Source organism: Entelurus aequoreus, linkage group LG19, assembly GCF_033978785.1.
Source record: "Entelurus aequoreus isolate RoL-2023_Sb linkage group LG19, RoL_Eaeq_v1.1, whole genome shotgun sequence".
Classification (NCBI taxonomy): Eukaryota; Metazoa; Chordata; class Actinopteri; order Syngnathiformes; family Syngnathidae; genus Entelurus; species Entelurus aequoreus.
In genome coordinates, this window is record NC_084749.1 from 10,839,997 (window position 1) to 10,862,815 (window position 22,819).

Below are 22,819 nucleotides of genomic sequence, written 5' to 3' on the forward strand. Positions count from 1 at the left end.
CAGTCTTTCTTCTAGCTTGAGGGTGCTCCTGATTTTCAGGATCACATTTGGCTTGAGTCTTTTACATTCTCTCCATTCAAACCCCAACCAAAACCCTGCTTATTCAAAGGGGGGTAGCGGGGGGTGTATATATTTTCAAGTATTTCTTATATATATATATATATATATATATATATATATATATATATATATATATATATATATATATATATATATATATATATATATATATATATATATATATATATATATATATATATATATATATATATATATAAATAAAAATAATCCGTTCATGAATGAGTATATCCGTTTGGCCACCGTGTTCAATGGAGAAGTCTGATCTACAAAATTTGCAGGCAGCATACTCCTTCCACTTCGAGCTGTCCTGGATGAACTGAAATTATTTTTTCTAATCATTCTGGAACTTGCAAGCGTACTTCTTCTTCTTACTCGTCGTCGCCATGTCTCTTCTTCGTTCTTCTGCTTCGTCTCTGGTATGTTTTTGGACATTACTACTTGCCGTAGTTTTGAAGCAATGCATGATGGGAATCCGGATGTTGTGTGTCAGTGTATTAACGTGCCGGCTGGAATAAACACACGCTGAGAAATAGCTCCGTGCCTGCCTACTTTATGGGTTATAGATAAACCTATGGATAACGGAGACCTATATAATAGTCTCCTTTTCACGTGAGAGAGGACGCTAAAGGCAGTGCCTTTAAGGCACGCCCCCAATATTGTTGTCCGGGTGGAAATCGGGAGAAATTCGGGAGAATGGTTGCCCCGGGAGATCTTCGGGAGGGGCACTGAAATTCGGGAGTCTCCCAGGAAAATCGGGAGGGTTGGCAAGTATGGGATAAAGACGGATGCAATCTCGTACAGTGACAGTATTTAAAATCAACACTTTGTACAAATCATAGAGCTTAAAATGACCTACTGATAAGCCTGAAAGAAGACAAAAACAAGCATTATTTCAGGTTATTTTATAAAATAGTTTACTTGACATATAGTATGTTCTTTTACAATAATGTTTAACAGCCTTGTCACAGCCTTGGAAATGAATGGATGAGTCAAGATGAGTACTTTGGCATAGATTAATGGCCGACTATGTGATAGGTGGTGACCATGTTGAAATAGCTGCTTCCAAAGACTCCACGCTATTAACAGTCAATATAGAACATTGCTTTTTTTAATACTCTGTCAGGGGTGTCCAAATTGCGGCCCGAGGGCCATTTGCAGCCCGCAGCTCATTTTTTAAAGGGCACGGCACATTTAAAAAAAGCTATTGAAAAAAACATAAAAAGTGAAACAAAATGTAACGAGAAAATATTACAATATTAACACATTACTTTAAAACTGGCGTTGTTCAAACATGAATAAAAACATATAGTTGACGGATCGATCTGAAGTTGATCTAGAGCAGTGATTCTCAAACTGTGTTAGGGTACGCAGGCTCCGTCGAGTGGTACGCCGAAGAATTACTTAATTAAATATTCCAACACAGTGTTACTGTTCAAACTGTGTGTAATGTTACGGTGGCCAAAGGTAATAAATATTTATTGTTGTTAAATAAAACCCCTGCCTTGTTTTTAATGAATATTTAAGCCTACTAGGCTACTGTATTTTAATGCTGGTCATTATGGTGGTGCTTGGAGAGCCAAGTGTTTTCTGAGGTACTTGGTCCAAACAGTTTGAGAACCACTGATCTAGAGGTTTAAGTAAAAATAACATATATTGATATATGAGCGATTTTTAATACTTTTATGAGTGGGAGGACTTTTAGATCCAGATACCTTTTATTTGTCAGATTTTTCTTAAAGTTTCATTGTTCAAAAAATAATAATTAAGCAAAAGCAATGTTGCTATGAATTATTTACTTATGTATGGCTCCAATTACTTCACATAAAATATTCAATTTACAAATTTGTTTTGGGGGAAGATATTGCACATTTTGTATTTGGCCTTTAAAAAATAGGTTTTCTTTGACAAAAAGAGTATAAAAAAATTTACATTTTATATCAATGAATAGATCTTAAGTTGATTTATAAATATTTTAGTGTTGAAAGTTTAAAAATAATAATATATATATATATATGACTTGTTTTTAATGCTTTAATGACTGATTCCCTCATCACAATTGAGAGGAGCCTTAATTGTTATAATAAATATTGTATTGGTTTTGAAAATGGAAAATATCAATTAATTAATTAATTTTTCAATGTGCGGCCCTCAGTGGAAAAAGTTTGGACACCCCTGCTCTATGTGGTGTAACAGTCACAAACAGGAGGTCAAAGTCTAAGCTCTGAAACCTGGATTGTACGATTGTACGAAACAAGGTGCAAGTTAATTGAATTTATACAAAAAAAGGTCCCCTAAATTCCACGCCGCCTCCACAAAACCTGAACTACTCGGAGCGTGTGAATGAAGTTTACAAACCAGCACAGAAAAGCACATACGAAGACAATATTCAAATCACCGCTCATTGATCATTTTTAAAAAACATCACATTTCCACAGATTAGCCACATACATGGATGAAGAGAGAGCGGGGAGACACTTCCGGCAAATAACAGTTAAGAGCCATTTTACATCCACAACTTATCTTACATGTAAAAAAAAAAAAAATCCTCCTCACTCATTTTGCGAATCTTTCAATCCCTCGCTCCTGTTTTGAAATATGTAAAGCCATTTAAATAGATATTGCTGCCCAGGTCTGGTCCACTGGAGACGGATAGTTGGTTATATAGAGACATGAGACATCCGGAGAAGTCCTCTAACTCTGCTTTTAAGAGAGTTTACTTGGCCTGTAGAGTAGAAACAATACATATCTTTAGAATATTACATAAGTAAACAGTATATATATATATATATATATATATATATATATATATATATATATATATATATATATATATATATATGTATATATATATATATACATATATGTACACAGTTGTGCTCATAAGTTTACAAACCCTGGGAGAATTTATGATTTCTTGGCCATTCTTCAGAGAATATGAATGATAACACAAAACCTTTCTTCCACTCATGCTTAATGGTTGTGTGAAGCTATTTATTGGCAAACAACTGTGTTTACTCTTTTTAAATCAAAATGACAAAAGAAAGTACCCAAATGACCCTGATCAAAAGTTTACATACCCCAGTGACTTTGATCTGATAACATGCACAAAAGTTGACACAAACAAGTTTGAATGGCTAATCAAGGTTCCAATCCTCACCTGTGACCTGTTTGTTTGTAATTAATGTGTGTGTATAAAAGGTCAGTGAGTTTCTGGGCTTCTTTCATCCAGTGCTGCACAGATGTTTCTGGATTCTGAGTCATGGGGAAGGCAAAATATTTGTCTAAGGATCTGCGAGAAAAGGTAATTGAACTGCATAAAACAGGAAAGGGGTATACAAAGATATCCAAGGAATTGAGAATGCCAATCAGCAGTGTTCAAACGCTGATTAAGAAGTAGAAAATGAGGGATTCAGGTAGACCAGCAAAGATTTCAGCCACAGCTGCCAGGAAATTTTTTCGAGATGTAAAGAAAAATCCACAAATAACTTCAGCTGAAATACAGGACTCTCTGAAAAATTGTGGTGCGGCTGTTTCAAGATGCACAATAAGGAGGCACTTGAAGAAAAATGGGCTGCATGGTCGAGTGGCCAAATAGTTAAATTTTGGTCTCATCACTCCAAATTGCTTTGTTCCAGAAGTTTTGAGGCTTGTCTCTGTGCCGTTTGGCGTAATGTAAGCGGGATACTTTGTGACATTTGCGCAGAAATGTCTTTCTTCTGGCGACTCGACCATGCAGCCCATTTTTCTTCAAGTGCCTCCTTATTGTGCATTTTGATTTAAAAAGTGTAAACCCAGTTGTTTGCCAATAAATAGCTTCACACAACCATTAAGCATGAGTGGAAGAAAGGTTTTTGTGTTATCGTTCCTATTCTCTGAAGAATGGCCAAGAAATCATAAATTCTCCCAGGGTATGTAAACTTATGAGCACGACTGTATATATATGCATATAGACGACAAGCTGAACAACAAAGGAACGCACCTATGACTATTTCTTGTCCTCCATATTTGACAGTTTGCAATCACTCCGTATTAAGAATGGCCCAGTTGTCTTTTCTCTCCTGAAGGTGAAAGACAGGGAACATTTAAAGGTTGCCTATTATACAAGATGACATGTATTGTAATGTAAAAAATGAATGAAATAAGATTTTGTTAAGACTTTAAATAATAGGGGTGTCTCGATCCTCTATCAGCAAAAAAGCTGATAATATCGGCTGGCATCTAAAGCTGGGCAAATGTTTTGACTCGGGGGCCACATTGAGAGAAAAAATGTGACTGGGGGGCCACGGTGTATGTGTGTATAAATGATATGTACACATTTAGCTGTAAAAAATCTGCTGTACAGTATGTATGTTTGTGTCCCTTTTTTCCCCTTTGTCCATGGTACTGTTCGTCTTCAGTACCATGGACAGTGGCGGTGACTTTTGCTCCTGCAGGCACGCTGATCGCACTTTCCCTCCACACACAGTTCCCTACAACATCAAACCTACTACTCATGGCAGACTTGTGAGAGACAACAAAGTCTACTTTGGGACAAACAGTAATACTTGTATAGCGCTTTTCTACCTTTAAGGTACAGCTCCAGCTTTAGTGAAACCTCATGCAGCAATATTGCTAATTGCTGAACTAAAAATACAAACTATGAACATAATGAAACAATCTCTTACTGTACAATGTCTGATCTCACTGGGATGCAAACTGATGGGATGTTTATATCTTCCCGTTTAGATGAAGAATGAATCATAATCCACACAAGGGTTAAAAAAAACAAAAGGTTTCCGCAACAAGCGTAATTTGGCCACGACCTTCAACTGTCCAGGTGAGTAGTCGACTCCATTGTTAGCTGACTTTTTATTTATTTATTTAGAATGCATAAAAAAAGAAAAACAGGTGTTCTTCTCTTGCATAGGGATTGCGAATGATAAAATGCACATCTTGTTCTAATTGTTGCGTATTTTCATTATGAATCAGAGTGCAATGGAATTTTCCACCGTGGCGTCATCAGATACCTAATTTACGATCCTCACCAAAGTCTTTTGGAGCGGAATATTCAAAATGGCCATTTGAAATTGCGGCGTTTTGTGGACGTTAAGACCAGTTTTTTTCAACCACTGTAGTGTGCCGTGGAAACAATTAATTGGTCAAAAAAATATTTTTTGGCAACCAATATATATATTCCGCACATAATATGCTGTGTCTCTGTGCTATATAAAGATCGGCAGAGTAACAATACATACTGTATCAGTAGGAGGCAGCAGGTAGCTTATTGCTTTATACTTTGAGACAAGAGAATTAGGTTATGGTTATGGTTTGAATTGATATCGATTAATTGCGTCAGGTATATGATGAAAATGACTTTATAATGTGAATATAGTCTACTGAGTAATTTTTTAAAAACATTTTCTGCTGGTGGTGTGAGTTGGGATTGTTTCAATGAAAAAAATGTCCCTTGACTCAAAAAAGATTGAAAAACACTGGTTTAGACGATATTTTCACATATTTTGCGGATTGGAAATATAATTGGATATGATTTAACGCAGTGGTCCACAACCACCGGTCCGGGGCCGTGACACATTTGCTACCGGGCCGCACAGAAACATTAATTAATTTATAAACTACCACATTTTCTCAGACTTAACTTTCGCCTGGCCCACTAAACACACCAATAAGCCTGTTAATAGATGTATATTACAACTCCATTATAGTTGTAATGGGACAATGCACATCAATGGTTATATAACATTGAACTGTGCCAGATTGTGGGCAAAGGCTAATTTACACGTAGAAAGCCGGTCCGTGAATATAATGCATACATTAAACCGGTCCCTGGTGGAAAAAAGGTTGGGGAACACTGGTTTAACGGATAAAATGAGACCCAATTCAGCATAGCAATTATAACATTGATATTGAATTTCTTTTTCCATTATGCTGGTACTTTTAGGACATGTTGTTAGGAAAATATGTAAAATATATGATATATTGATACTGTATACATGTTCGAAATACATTTCAACCAACCAACTTTAAGAAGCCGAGTTACGATGCCATCTACTGTACGGAATTGGAACGACACGCTACAGTCACAATGTCCGTTTGTAAAGTGTTGAAATGCAAAATCTATTTGTGGGGGTCCAAATCTACTTGTGGCGGGCTGCCACAAATACAAACCCCAAAAGCAGTGAAGTTGTCACGTTGTGTAAATGGTAAATAAAAACAATACAATAATTTGCTAATTATTTTCAACTTATATTCTATTAAATAGACTGCAAAGACAAGATACTTAACGTTCAAACATCGACGTCCCATTGGGGTTGTGAGTTTTTCCTTGCCCTTAAGAGGGCTCTGTACCGCAGGTGTCGTTGTGGCTTGTGCAGCCCTTTGAGACACTTGTGATTTAGGGCTATATAAATAAACATTGATTGATTGATTGATTGATTGAACTTTCGAACTGGAAAACTTTATTTTTTGCAGATATTAGCTTATTTGGAATTTGGTGCCTGCAACATGTTTCAAAAAAGCTGGCACGAGTGGCAAAGAAGACTGAGAAAGTTGAGGAATGCTCATCAAACACTTATTTGGAACATCCCGCAGGTGAAAAGGCTAATTGGGAACAGGTGGGTGCCATGATGGGGTATAAAAGCAGCTTCCATGAAATGCTCAGTCATCCACAAACAAGGATGGGGCGAGGGTCACCACTTTGTCAACAAATGCCTTAGCAAATCGTTTAAGAACAACATTTCTCAACCAGCTATTGCAAGGAATTTAGGGATTTCACCATCTACGGTCCGTAATATCATCAAAAGGTTCAGAGAATCTGGAGAGATCACTGCACAAAAAGCTAAGCCCGAGACTTTCGATCCCTCAGGCGGTACTGCATCAAAAACCGACATCAGTGTGTAAAGGATATCACCACATGGGCTCAGGAAGACTGTAGAAAACCACTGTCGCTATACCGCCCACATTGGGGCGGTATAGCTCGGTTGGTAGAGCGGCCGTGCCAGCAACTTGAGGGTTGCAGGTTCGATCCCCGCTTCCGCCATCCTAGTCACTGCCGTTGTGTCCTTGGGCAAGACACTTTACCCACCTGCTCCCAGTGCCACCCACACTGGTTTGAATGTAACTTAGATATTGGGTTTCACTATGTAAAGCGCTTTGAGTCACTTGAGAAAAAGCGCTATATAAATGTAATTCACTTCACTTCACACTGTCAGTAACTACAGTTGGTCGGTACATCTGTAAGTGCAAGTTAAAACTCTACTTTGCAAAGCCAAAGCCATTTATCAACAACACCCAGAAATGCTGCCGGCTTCGCTGGGCCCGAGCTCATTTAAGACGGATTGATGCAAAGTGGAAAAGTGTTCTGGGGTCTGTGTATGTTGTGTCCTCCGGACCAAAGAGGAAAAGAACCATCCGGATTATTCTAGGCGCAAAGTTCAAAAGCCAGCGCCTGTGATGGTATGGGTGTGTATTATTGCCCAAGGCATGAGTAACTTACACATCTGTGAAGGCACCATTAATGCTGAAAGGTACATACAGGTTTTGGAGCAACATATGTTGCCATCCAAGCAATCTTATCATGGACGCCCCTGCTTATTTCAGCAAGACAATGCCAAGCGATGCGTTACGACAGCGTGGCTTCATAGTAAAAGAGTGCGGGTACTAGACTGGCCTGCCTGTAGTCTATACCTGTCTCCCATTGAAAATGTGTGGCGCATTATGAAGCCTAAAATATGACAGCGAAGACCCAGGACTGTTGAATAGCTTAAGCTGTACATCAAGCAAGAATGGGAAAGAAATCCACCTGAAAAGCTTCAAAAATGTGTCTCCTCAGTTCCCGAACATTTACTAAGTGTTGTTAAAAGGAAAGGCCATGTAACACAGTGGTAAAAATGCCCCTGTGACACTTTTTTTGCAACGTGTTGCTGCCATTAATTTCTAAGTTCATGATTATTTGCAAGAAAAAAAAAAAAGTTTCTCTGTTAAATATCTTGTCTTTGCAGTCTATTCAATTGAATATAAGTTGAAAAGGATTTGCAAACCATTAAATTTGCCAGCCCCCAGTGTAAATGGCCCCCACATACATGACTTTTCAATGTGCGGCCCTTGGTAGAAACAGTTTGGATAAGCTAACAAACTGTATTCCACTGTTTATTTCCTGTCATATCGTGTTGATATTTATGTAATTGATTTTATTTGTGTTTTGTGCGTACCTCTGTCATGACAGGCAGGTTGTCGTGAGGAAGAAGCCACATTGTTCGATGGGCCTTGGTTCTCTGTCTCTGCAAGAGCTTTCTCAGCAACCTCTTCACCTTACGGTCCCTGGGGTCGGCACACTTCACCGCCTTTTTGGTGTAAAGGCTGGCGGGACAAAGAGCAATTATTCCTGCTGTACAGCACAGCCCGACACGTCTGCTTTAAGGCAAGTAGGTTATTTTTTGTATGTCCGTGCCAAAGATAGCATTCTGCAATCCTGCTTGCAGGTGAAATAGAAGCCTCTGAAGTAGAGATGTGATGTTCACGAACTAATCAAGTCTTTCGGACAACTCTTTTAAGTGAACGATGAGAACCGATTCCTAGTTGTGAGCCGTTCGTTTGGGAGCAGTTTTATGAGTCTAATGAGCATATATAAGCTCTTTTACCGTAACTGCTACACGGTCAGCGATTAGATGAGATCAATGCAAACGTTAGTACAAAAATGAGTTGAGGAGACTAGTGTGCTCGCTGGCAAATTTCACTCCAAAATACAGCCTGAAGATGAAACATTTACCAATTTTTGTGCAAATAAATGACATGCATTCAGGTAAAACGTTAAAAAACGTTCCTGGATGACATTCTGACAACATAATCGCATTTTTGTGCAAATATTGGGGTCTTTTCTGAAGCAGATTTTAATTATACAAGTGAATAATCACCTGCGATTAATCATGATTAATCCAAATTCCAAAATGTGAGATTAAATAAATTGTAATTTGGCGGCCATAATATATATTTTTTTAGGTATATATATATATATATATATATATATATATATATATATATAGGGACGTATACATTTATATGTGTATGTATATATATATATATATATATATGTGTATGTATATATATATATGTGTATAAACCTGCGAAACAGGCTTGTAGGGACGCATACATTTATATGTGTATGTATATATATATATATATATATATATATATATATATATACATATATATATATATATATATATATATATATACATATATATATATATATATATATATATATATATATATGTATATATATATGTATATATATATATATGTATATATATATGTATATATATGTGTATGTATATATATATATGTATATATGTATGTATATATACATATATATACACATATATATATATATATGTGTGTAAATATATATACACATACATATATATACATACACATATATATATATATACACACATATATATAAAAATATATATATATGTGTATATATATATTGATATATATATATATGTGTGTGTGTATATATATATATATATAAATATATATAAATATATGTGTGTGTATGTATATATATATGTGTATATATATATATACACATATATATGTATATACTGTATATACACATACATATATATATATATATATATGTTATTATTGTTATTATTATTTTTCTAATTATTTAGTTTTCATTTTTTCATTCACTAATAAAAAACATTTATTTATTTTTATTTGGATTACTTTTCTAGTTCATTGTTCTGATATAGATAGATAGTTATGCCATAGTAGACACACCAGGTAGTGAAGTGAAGTGAATTACATTTATATAGCGCTTTTTCTCAAGTGACTCAAAGCGCTTTACATTGTGAAACCCAATATCTAAGTTACATTTAAACCAGTGTGGGTGGCACTGGGAGCAGGTGGGTAAAGTGTCTTGCCCAAGGACACAACGGCAGTGACTAGGATGGCGGAAGCGGGAATTGAACCTGCAACCCTCAAGTTGCTGGCACGGCCACTCTACCAACCGAGCTATACCGCCCCACAGGTAGGGTGGTATAATTTTGTATTCCCATTTTTTTAATCTCCTAATTTAATTTTTGTTTTTATTTATACTTTTGGTATCCCGTCATGCATTTAATTCATACTTAACATTTGTCTATTTTTTTAATGCTCTTGTGCTACAGCGTTTTTTGGGTGAGGAAAAATTTAAAATAGTGGTATCAAAGCATTAAAATGTGCCACCACCTTTGTGTTTACAATGAAAACACAACAAAACATTTAATTACGGTATAGCCAATATTTCAGAATGATTCCCACCAATAGTGTAATGTGTGTAAATTGTAATTATTCTGATCCACATGTCATCTTACAACTGATAATAGTGATTGTTTGCTTAAAAAAACTATGACTAGCCATTCTTCTGAACGGCTTTTTGAAAGGAACAGCTCCTCAAGATAAAACTCTCTTTAAAGAGCCATGAATCCCATCTCTACTCTTAAGTGTGGCATTATTATAAATGATGAGGATTCTTACAACTCTAATAATTCTATATAAGCAGCTGAAAAACTCTCTCCATTACATTTAACGTTTCCTAAAATGTAACATAAAAGTAAACTATTGTTACCCACTGGTTTTACACTAGCTGGCTCTTTAGGTATTTACACATCAAATGGTGTCATTCCTGCGTATTTCCTTTCTGTCTCCCCCCGGGGATTACGCCTCCAAGGCCGCCGCCGGAACAACATGACCTGGAAACATGACAATGGCTGTCGGCCCCGCGGCTCTGTGCCACCAGAGTTATATTTTCCACGTCTGCTTGTGTCTGTTCAGCTCCAAGTGTGGATAGTTGGAATACTTGCATGATGGCTTGTATGCTGCAGTCTGGTCCTTCTGTCTGCACCTCAAACCGCAGCACGTCCTTGGTGCGCACCTTGCCGTGGGAGTACAACATGCAGCACTGCACATCCCGCTGCATCTGCACACCTTTACCTGGAAACCACAAGCGGGAAATGGCGGCGTCAGGGAAAGAGAGGTGAGCGACAATGCAAAAGTCATTTTTCCACCAAAAAATTATGAGAATATTTCCTCATACAGTGGACTGTTATTCTACTCAACTGCAGAGAGTACAAGGCAACATTCTATAAAACTATACAGAATATGTATTTTACTCTAAATCAAGGGTGTCCAAACTTTTTGACCTGGGGCCCGCATTGGGCTAAAAAATTTTGCCAAGGGGCCGAAAGCCGACTGCATGTAAAGTAGCAATATACATAGCCTATACCCTATGTATCAAAGTCAAGGCCCGCGGGCCAGATCCAGCCCACGAATGAATAATCTATGGCCCCCGGGATGATATTTGACTTGAGATGTCCGATAATGGCTTTTTTGCCGATATTCCGATATTGTCCAACTCTTAATTACGGATTCCGATATCAACCGATACCGATATATACAGTCGTGGAATTAACACATTATTATGCCTAATTTTGTTGTGATGCCCCGCTGGATGCATTAAACAATGTAACAAGGTTTTCCAAAACAAATCAACTCAAGTTATGGAAAAAAATGCCAACATGGCACTGCCATATTTATTATTGAAGTCACAAAGTGCATTCTTTTTTTTTAACATGCCTCAAAACAGCAGCTTGGGATTTGGGACATGCTCTCCCTGAGAGAGCATGAGGAGGTTGAGGTTGGGGGGGGTGTTAGGGGGTAGCGGGGGGTGTATATTGTAGCGTCCCGGAAGAGTTAGTGCTGCAAGGGGTTCTGGGTATTTGTTCTGTTGTGTTTATGTTGTGTTACGGTGCGGACGTTCTCCCGAAATGTGTTTGTCATTCTTGTTTGGTGTGGGTTCACAGTGTGGCGCATATTTGTAACAGTGTTAAAGTTGTTTATACGGTCACCCTCAGTGTGACCTGTATGGCTGTTGACCAAGTATGCCTTGCATTCCCTTGTGTGTGTGAAAAGCCGTAGATATTATGTGACTGGGTCGGCATGCAAAGGCAGTGCCTTTAAGGTTTATTGGCGCTCTGTACTTCTCCCTACGTCCGTGTACACAGCTGCGTTTTGAAAAGCCATACATTTTACTTTTTGAAACCAACACCGATAATTTCCGATATTACATTTTAAAGCATTTATCGGCCGATTAATATCGGCAGTCCGATATTATCGGACATCTCTATATTTGACTAGTATTAGAAGCGGCCCGCAGGCCACAGCCGCCTGCTGCTGTTTTGCACGCACCAATATTCCATCAGTGTTGGCATTAGGAATTTTCAAAATGGGATCCCAGGGACCCCATCAAGTCATAAAAATGGGGTTCCACAGTACATTTTGGGGTTCCCACTTTTATGTAACCGTTTTGAAAACAAATGATAAATGTATGCATTATCCTGTTATATCTCACATTCTATATTGTATTTTGGAAAAAGGTTGTCATAAACGTTACTTAATTCATTAAGAAAAATAATACAAAAGAAAACACATTTTTATGCATATGTAAATGTATTCAGTTCTAAACATTCATTCACTTTCTTCTTTCCTTCATGGATCTAAACTTTTTTTTCTATATTTTTATTGTAATATTTTCAGAATGTGTTAATTCTATTTTTGCCAAAGTAAGACAAAGAAAACAATCTGAAGTTGTCTTTATATTTTAGTTTTAATGCTATGATTTTTATAGTCCGCGTGTGCACAGATTTTCCTCCATGCGGCCCCGGAGCTAAAATGAGTTTGACACCCCTGGCCTATACTTTATATATACTGTATATATATATATATATATATATATATATATATATATATATATATATACATATAATATTAATATGATGGATGTATAATTAATATATATGAAACCATGTGTCAATCACAACGATTATTTAACACATCAGGCTAGTTAGAAAAATAAATACTAACCTGATAAACCATTATATAGGGACTCATAAAAAACATACTTTTTTTTCTTGTTGTGGTGAAATCAAGAAAATTAATAGTGAATATGTTTATCAACTAAACTGTCAAAAAAAAATTAAGTTACAATGAAAATATAGCTTCATCACTTTAGTTATCATTTTTGTGTTAAAGAAACTTCTCTATGATTTGGGTGGGTTCCCTCCGGGTACTCCGGCTTCCTCCCACCTCCAAAAACATGCACCTGGGGATAGGTTGATTGGCAACACTAAAATTGGCCCTTTAATTATATTTTTATTTTGGTTATTATTATTATTATTAGAGATGTCCGATAATGGCTTTTTTGCCGATATCCAATATTCCGATATTGTCCAACTCTTAATTACCAATTCCGATATCAACCGATACCGATATATACAGTCGTGGAATTAACACATTATTATGCCTAATTTTGTTGTGATGCCCCGCTGGATGCATTAAACAATGTAACAAGGTTTTCCAAAACAAATCAACTCAAGTTATGGAAAAAAATGCCAACATGGCACTGCCATATTTATTATTGATGTCACAAAGTGCATTATTTTTTTCAACATGCCTCAAAACAGCAGCTTGGAATTTGGGACATGCTCTCCCTGAGAGAGCATGAGGAGGTTGAGCTGGGCGGGGTTGGGGGTAGCGGGGGGTGTATATTGTAGCGTCCCGGAAGAGTTGGTGCTGCAAGAGGTTCTGGGTATTTGTTCTGTTGTGTTTATGTTGTGTTACGGTGCGGATGTTCTCCTGAAATGTGTTTGTCATTCTTGTTTGGTGTGGGTTCACAGTGTGGCGCATATTTGTAACAGTTGTTTATACGGCCACCCTCAGTGTGACCTGTATGGCTGTTGACCAAGTATGCTTTGCATTCGCTTGTGTGTGTGTAAAGCCGTAGATATTATGACCCTCAGTGTGACCTGTATGGCTGTTGACCAAGTATGCCTTGCATTCGCTTGTGTGTGTGTAAAGCCGTAGATATTATGTGACTGGACCGGCACGCAAAGGCAGTGCCTTTAAGGTTTAATGGCGGTCTGTACTTCTTCCTACGTCCGTGTACACAGCGGCGTTTTAAAAAGTCATACATTTTACTTTTTGAAACCGATACGGATAATTTTGAAACCGATACGGATAATTTTCGATATTTCATTTTAAAGCATTTATCGGCCGATAATATTGGCAGTCTGATATTATCGGACATCTCTAATTATTATTATTATTATTATTATTATTATTTAATTATATTATCATTGAAAATGGAAGCTTCTATCTGAGAAGTGGCATGACCCGATTATGAGACTCCTCTAAATATAAGACAACCCCTCTTTTTCAAGACCCATTTTTGGAAAAATACTGTACAATGTACAGTGAAATTAGTCTCTGCATTTACCTCATTCTCTTGAGGAGCATCTGCATATATAGATGGGGAGTTTGGGGGTTCACAGCAAGACCCGCTGCTCGTTGAGAAGAGCAATACATCGCAAAGTGTCCAATAAGAGCAGAAAAAGCTGCTAGATTCGATGCTAGATACTTTATAAAAAAAAAAAGAGTATCTAAAGGGGTCGGAATATTTGCTAAATGTAGCGACAATGTTGCTACACGAGTCTTCTTATTCTCTGGCATACCAGGCAGGCGTTAAGGTGTTTTAACAAGCGGTGTTACGATGTTGTAACGACAAGTCCAATTATAATGTGTCTATAAGTGAGGTCCAACAGATATTCATTTGTGGTGGGCTGCCACAAACAGATAAGTGTTAAGGGAAACCAGGGATGGGTACCAAATGTGGTACTTTTATACGTAACGGCCCAATTCAGTCAGTACTACTGTGCACAGATTCACGTAAAATCAAACGGTACCATATTTTGATACCTTTGTTGCACATGACCTCACGTTCGGTTGCAGACTTTTGAGTTGGCACCGGCTCAAGCATTTGGCAGGCAAACTCGAAGTGTACTGCCTCTGGATAATGTTGCAATTGTCCATGCCAACGGAGCAAGCATGCCTGATAGAAAGTGTTTAAAACTAAGGCTCCATGTTTTTTTTTATTATGTATTAGCTAAATGCAAATTTCCATTGGATATACCATAAATATGCTACAGCTTAGCATTAGCAATTTTACATGGTGATTTCAACAACTCCAAATGTTGTAACTAAAATTACAACTAAGATGCACGCTATAATTAAACAGCTTACTTATATTTACGGTATAAACATTTTGTGTGGCTCAACAAAAGACAAGACTGGCACATTAACCTTAATGGCTTGTTAACTTATTAGTAACTTAATTTATTGGTACCTGCTGTTGTGTATTTGGGATATGTATAAGTCCCGAAAATTTGAAATCAAACCGTGGCGTCACTACAAAGATGTTCATAAAACCAGGGTTAGGGTTATCTTGCCTTCCTTCATACTTCCTCCACACCAGCCATTCGGAGTTTGGCCCTGGTGTGACGTCAGTGGAATATCCATTTATGGTAGATTTTGACCCGAATGGCTTGTAGTCCAACGCTGCATTCCAGTGGTCACCAACCTTTTCAAGCCAGCTGATGTCAACATTTTGTTTTTTTCTCATTGTGCTTCTTGTGTTTTTTTTCTATTTTTCGTGCATGTTTTTTTTTTGTAATGTGCCCAGGGCCAATGACAAAGGAGTCAAAGACCACAGATGGCCCGTGAAAACGGCCTGTAAAACACAATCCATGCACATTTCTGTCAAAAGAACCACCATTACATTTTATGCAGACCACAAGGAAGTGTTTTAAATGTAAAAACAAATCATGATCGGACCCCTTTAAATGTTACATAAAAACAGTGTAATAAATAAATAAATACAAATAATAATAAATGGTATAATAGTAAATAGTAATAATAGTAAATAATAAAAGTGTATTAAATGTTGATTAAAAACAAGTACGATTGTGTTATTAGACAAATTAACATTGATTACCATATAAACACACACAAAAGTACCGAAAAAGAGCAGTGTTTTTCAACCTTTTTTGAGCCAAGGGGCACATTTTTTGCGTTGAAAAAATCCGGAGGCACACCACCAGCAGAAATCATTAAAAAACAAACTCAGTTGACAAAAAAAGTCGTTGCAATTGTTGGTTATGACTTTAAACCATAACCAAGCATGCATGACTATAGCTCTTGTCTCAAAGTAGGTGTACTGTCACCACCTGTCACATCACACACCCTGACTTATTTGGAGTTTTTTGCTGTTTTCCTGTGTGGAGTTTTTTTGCTGTTTTCCTGTGTGAAGTATTTTAGTTCTTGTCTTGCGCTCCTATTTTGGTGGCTTTTTCTCTTTTTTTTTGTATTTTCCCGTAGCAGTTTCATGTCTTCCTTTGAGCGATATTTCCCACATCTACTTTGTTTTAGCAATCAAGAATATTTCAGTTGTTTTTATCCTTCTTTGTGGGGACATTGCTGATTGTCATGTCATGTTCGGATGTACATTGTGGACGCCGTCTTTGCTCCACAGTAAGTCTAGGCTGTCGTCCAGCATTCTGTTTTTGTTTACTTTGTAGCCAGTTCAGTTTTAGTTTCGTTCTGCATAGCCTTCCTTAAAGGCCTACTGAAATGAATTTTTTTTTTATTTAAACGGGGATAGCAGATCCATTCTATGTGTCATACTTGACCATTTCGCGATATTGCCATATTTTTGCTGAAAGGATTTAGTAGAGAACATCCACGATAAAGTTTGCAACTTTTGGTCGCTGATAAAAAAAAACCTTGCCTGTACCGGAAGTAGCGTGACGTCGCAGGTTGAAGGGCTCCTCACATTTCCCCATTGTTTACACCAGCAGCGAGAGCGATTCGGACAGAGAAAACCACGATTACCCCATTAATTTGAACGAGGATGAAAGATTTGTGGATGAGGAACGTGAGAGTGAAGGACTAGAGTGCAGTGCAGGACGTATCTTTTTTCGCTCTGACCGTAACTTAGGTAAAAGGGCTCATTGGATTCCACACTTTCTCCTTTTTCTATTGTGGATCATGGATTTGTATTTTAAACCACCTCGGATACTATATCCTCTTGAAAATGAGAGTCGAGAACGCGAAATGGACATTCACAGTGACTTTTATCTCCACGACAATACATCGGTGAAGCACTTTAGCTACGGAGCTAACGTGATAGCATCGTGCTTAAATGCAGATAGAAACAAAAGAAATAAACCCCTGACTGGAAGGATAGACAGAAGATCAACAATACTACTATCAGGAGACACCGAACCAAACACTGGACCTGTAACCACACGGTTAATGCTGTGCCGCCTGTCGAAGCCTAGCAATGCTGTTGCTAACAACGCCATTGAAGCTAACTTAGCTACGGGACCTCGTCAGAGCTATGATAAAAACATTAGCGCTCCACCCACGCCAGCCCTCATCTGCTCATCAACACCCCTGCTCACCTGCGTTCCAGCGATCGACGGCACGATGAAGGACTTCACCCGATCATCGATGCGGTCGGCGGCTAGCGTCGGATAGCGCGTCTGCTATCCAACTCAAAGTCCTCCTGATTGTGTTGCTGCAGCCAGCCGCTAATACACCGATCCAACCTACAACTTTCTTCTTTGCAGTCTTCATTGTTCATTAAACAAATTGCAAAAGATTCACCAACACAGATGTCCAAAATACTGTGGAATTTTGCGATGAAAACAGAGCTGTTTGTATTGTGATACAATGTGTCCGAATACTTCCGCTTCAACCATCGACGTCACGCGCAAACGTCATCATACATAGACGTTTTCAACCGGAAGTTCCCCGGGAAATTTAAAATTGCACTTTATAAGTTAACCCGGCCGTATTGGCATGTGTTGCAATGTTAAGATTTCATCATTGATATATAAACTATCAGACTGCGTGGTCGGTAGTAGTGGCTTTCAGTAGGCCTCTAAGCTTCAATGCCTTTTCTTAGGGGCACTCACCTTTTGTTTATTTTTGGTTTAAGCATTAAATACCTTTTTACCTGCACGCTGCCTCCCGCTGTTTCCGACATCTACAAAGCAATTAGCTACCGGCTGCCACCTACTGATATGGAAAAGTATAACATGGTTACTCTGCCGAGCTCTACACAGCACCGTCACTCAACAACAACACATCTTTTGCAGACTATAATTACTGGCTTGCAAAAAATATTTTTAACCCAAATAGGTGAAATTACATAATCTCCCACGGCACACCAGACTGTATCTCACGTGCGTGGCACAGTGGTAGAAAAACACTGCTGTAGGGTACCAGTATCGATTCCCACCTACCAGGAATTGGTACCGTATCGAATCAAATGTGAATGGTACCTACCCAAATGGGAAACACTGATGTTAGACTTTCAGGGCGTTAAGTTATGAAACCAACAACCATTACAGTGTTTCCCATAAACTGCCAAGATACCTGTGATGGTGGGGGCGTGGCTATGGGCGTGGTCACCATGACATCATCGAGTAATTTGCATAATTCACTACAATGATATGATTTTTTTTAAAAAGGCTCAAAAAATGTATACTTACTAATTAATAATAACTGTTTTGTTTTAAACGTCCATCCTTCGATTTTACAATATAATTACAACACTTTATGTACATATTTATATACAGATTTGAACAATAAGTTATTCACTGAAATATATTTATTAATTGTGGTTCTTACAAAAAATATATCTTATAAAATATAAAAGCTAAAATGTCTCTTAAAACTCTGCCCCTTTAATTAGTGCATACTAAATAATTTAACTTTAGCCTACTACTACAACCATATTATTTACCAGCAACATAAAGTGAAACAGAGGCAGAGGTGTCCTGCCACAGTCAGTAACAAATAAACAGAAAACAGTAGTGGTCAAATACAAATAAGGCAACAAGAGAAGTATCCTACACTTCTCTTTTGTAAAGTAAATCTGAACAGCCTATATGGGCATCTACATCAACTATATGATTTGCCTGAGAAGCTGGACTGGACAAAAAATAAATAAATAAATACATTTTTTATTTTTTTTTATTTGTGGCGGACGTAATTCTTTCGTGGCGGGCCGCCACAAATAAATGAATGTGTGGGAAACACTGCATTATATGAGAAAAGCTGCAAGTTTAACTAAGCTACTGAAGTAAAAATGTCATATGAAAGTTTAACCCAGCAGCTGTGATTATACTGTAAATGATCAATACTGTAATTCCAGCAAGGTGAAGTATTGCCAGCTACTTTTGAAGGTAGCAAGTGTTATAGTATGTGCATGTGAGGGTGCGAATCACACACTTCCTTGCACAGGTAGACACTGTAGAAGTACAATGGTATCCCACTGTGATCTGCTGCTGCCTTTCAACGTGTGCATGTGTTGCGTGTGTGTGAGGCTTCCATCAAAACAATCCAAGTGTGACTCCCAACAACAGTGAGCCACAAAATAGGGCAGTGCTGCCTCGCTACGCCACGTATTGGGAATTCGGAGCTCAGGCGCGAGTCACACATGCCGCGAGCAACGGAGACGAGGCGACACCATCACACTCTCGCCTGGTGTCGATGGTCGTGGCGTTTTTTTCAGACGCCCGTCTGTCCGTCCGTCCTCCCTCACGTGAGCCCCTCTTGTTTACATCCCTCCCACTGTGCTGCTGCTCGTGCTCCCCTATTTCCAGCTTCGTCATTGCTCTTGTGGCCACACTGTCCACATTGCAGGGTGCATGCAACACACACATAGAGTGAGCACTTACCTTGCACCGATGCCAGGAGGAGAACAGTCAGAGAAATAACAGTCAACATCTGCAGCATGAACATGATGAGGCTGGCAGAGGAGAGGAGGATGATCTACTCGGTCACCTCTCCCTCGATGGCTGCTGCCTCTCTTATACGACTCCCTCCCTCGTTTTATACCTCCCTGCCCATCTCGCACTCCCTTCCACCACCTCTTTTTTTTTTTTTTTTGTCTCACCATCTTTCCCTCCCTCCGTCTGTTTGTCCAATTTCATCTTGCCATATTGTCATGCTTGCTCACACTCTACTCCCTCACTCCTCACCCGCCTTCTCATGTGTGTGTGTGTGTGTGTGTGTCTTATCAGAAGATTAAAAATCTTTCCACATTCTTTCACTTCTCTGCTCCAAAGTGCATTTTCCTCCTGAGGAATGAGACTTTTTTTTATTTTTATAAAGACAGGTATTTGGCATTTAGGTAGCACAAGCTTTTATTTTAAGTACAGTGCAATCTCGGAAAGTGGTTCCATTTAGAGTTTGACCACTAATGTTCTGGAAAAATATGCCTCAAAAAGTCAAACAAAACTTTGAATTTCGATCAATTGTGTGATGTTTGTGAAGTGAATTATATTTATATAGCGCTTTTCTCTAGTGTCTCAAAGCGCTTTTACATAGTGAAACCCAATATCTAAGTTACATTTAAACCAGTGTGGGTGGCACTGGGAGCAGGTGGGTAAAGTGTCTTGCCCAAGGACACAACGGCAGTGACTACGATGGCGGAAGCGGGGATCGAACCAGGAACTCTCAAGTTGCTCTACCAACCGAGCTATACCACCCCTTGTAGTCTAAAGTGGTTTGCTTTTTTTAATGACGCTACCACAGACAATAAAGAGTGATGATAACTAGAGATGTCCGATAATGTCGGACTGCTGATATTATCGTCCGATAAATGCTTTAAAATGTAAAATCGGAAATTATCGGTATCGGTTTCAAGTTTATCGGTATCGGTTTCAAAAAGTAAAATGTATGACTTTTTAAAACGCCGCTGTGTACACGGACGTAGGGAGGAGTACAGAGCGCCAATTAACCTTAAAGGCACTGCCTTTGCGTGCCGGCCCAATCGCATAATATCTACAGCTTTTCACACACACAATTGAATGCAAAGCATACTTGGTCAACAGCCATACAGGTCACACTGAGGGCGGCCGTATAAACAACTTTAACACTGTTACAAATATGCGCCACACTGTGAACCCACACCAAACAAGAATGACAAACACATTTCGGGAGAACATCCGCACCGTAACACAATATAAACACAACAGAACATATACCCAGAACCCCTTGCAGCACTAACTCTTCCGGGACGCTACAATATACACCCCCCGCTATCCCCTAACACCCCCCTCAACCTCCTCATGCTCTCTCAGGGAGAGCATGTCCCAAATTCCAAGCTGCTGTTTTGAGGCATGTTACAAAGAATAATGCACTTTGTGACTTCAATAATAAATATGGCAGTGCCATGTTGGCATTTTTTTCCATAACTTGAGTTGATTTATTTTGGAAAACCTTGTTACATTGTTTAATGCATCCAGTGGGGCATCACAACAAAATTAGGCATTATAATGTGTTAATTCCACGACTGTATATATCGGTATCGGTTGATATCGGAATCGGTAATTAAGAGTTGGACAATATCGGAATATCGGCAAAAAAGCTATTATCGGACATCTCTAATGATAACCATTGAACCAGAAATTATGATTTTTTTCTTTCTACGTGTAAAACACTTCCTTGTGGTCTACATAACATGTAATGGTGGTTCTTTGGTCAAAAAGTTGCATAGATTATTTTTTACAGACCATCTTCAAGCCACTTTCTGACCATCTCTTCAGGATGTCTTATTCACGTGCCTCCACTTATCTTCTCCCCGCCATCTTTGTCGTAGTTTTTAGCGCTTCCTTAGCGAGTCTTTTGACGGATTAAGTTTGAACTTCAGGCTACTTTGTATTAGAAATGGCAACAGCAGAGGATGCATGTGCATGTACAAGCCAGTCTGCCCCACAACAAGAGGATAGCCAAAAATTAAGAGCTCATTGACTACAGAGCGGAGTTGCGCAAAGCACTTTGGGTAAATTTACCGTATTTTTCGGACTATAAAAGAATTTCTGTCAGGTTCAAACACTGATGACATCTATTAAACAGACAGTAAAGCAAGGAATTAAACAGAGACATAATTCAATTTAGCTCAATTGAGGAGAAACGTCTGGGCTGTACTCTTGTACAGTCTCCCACCACGCTCTGACGAAAGATGGTACGCCTCCTCTTTTATTTGGACTTTCCCTGATTACATGGCAACAGCTGTTTCTAAAGGAAGGGGGTCGTAAACAGCCGCTGCCTTTGGTCACAAAACAGTTCAAATAAAAGGTGCTGCTTCCTCTTTGCTTTGTAGATCTCGGGTCAAGACAAAATCTTCCTGTGGTTTACAATACATCAAAGAAACCGACACCTTCATGTCGCTGCCCATCCTACACAGTGGAGTTGTACAAGCCTTTTGCTTGGTAGGATCAAAGACATCTTTTGTCTGCTCCCCGGGAACTCATTGAAACACAAAGTTTTGTGATAACTTAGATACAATTATTCTGACAGTCAGTCTTTTAAGTTATTTTAGGTTTGTTGAAATTGTTCACACATTGCACAGCTTTTATGTGTCTATCGATACACAGTGATGCCTAGGAGGCAGGGAGTAACTCAACTTTCTTGAATAGTTGCTACCTCAGTTTTTATGGTTTGTGGAGTTAGCACAGGATTAATATGTGGAAATGACAAATTAGGTAGTTGATACCTTGAAGAGTTTTTATTAATTCAGAATGTACTTTTACTATTTTGGCCCAAAGTAAAACAAAGAAAACAATCTGAAGTTGTCATAGTTGTATTTTAAAGTTATTATGCCATGATTTTGCCCGTCCGGCCCATGTCGGAATAGATTTTCCTCCATGTGACCCCTGAGCTGGTGCCTCCTCTGTGGAGGCTGATCAATGGATTTTCATAACTAAACACAACTTCAACCACCCCCCCTCCTCATTCGGCTGTGAACTTATTTTTGTACTCATATAAGTGTTAAATATATTATTTG

General features: G+C 38.4%; 1 protein-coding gene across 1 annotated transcript; it reads right to left on the minus strand.

Annotated features, from left to right (window-relative positions):
- Window positions 1-966: 966 nt before the first annotated feature.
- On the minus strand, window positions 967-19,859 carry LOC133635114 (C-C motif chemokine 17-like). Its single transcript, XM_062027893.1, has 5 exons — window positions 19,707-19,859; window positions 10,929-11,058; window positions 8,289-8,436; window positions 4,061-4,139; window positions 967-2,803 (listed from the first exon to the last, which is right to left on the minus strand). Exons 1-4 carry the CDS (start codon window positions 19,768-19,770, stop codon window positions 4,101-4,103), a joined length of 381 nt encoding a protein of 126 aa, XP_061883877.1. The 5' UTR covers window positions 19,771-19,859; the 3' UTR covers window positions 967-2,803; window positions 4,061-4,100.
- Window positions 19,860-22,819: the final 2,960 nt, after the last annotated feature.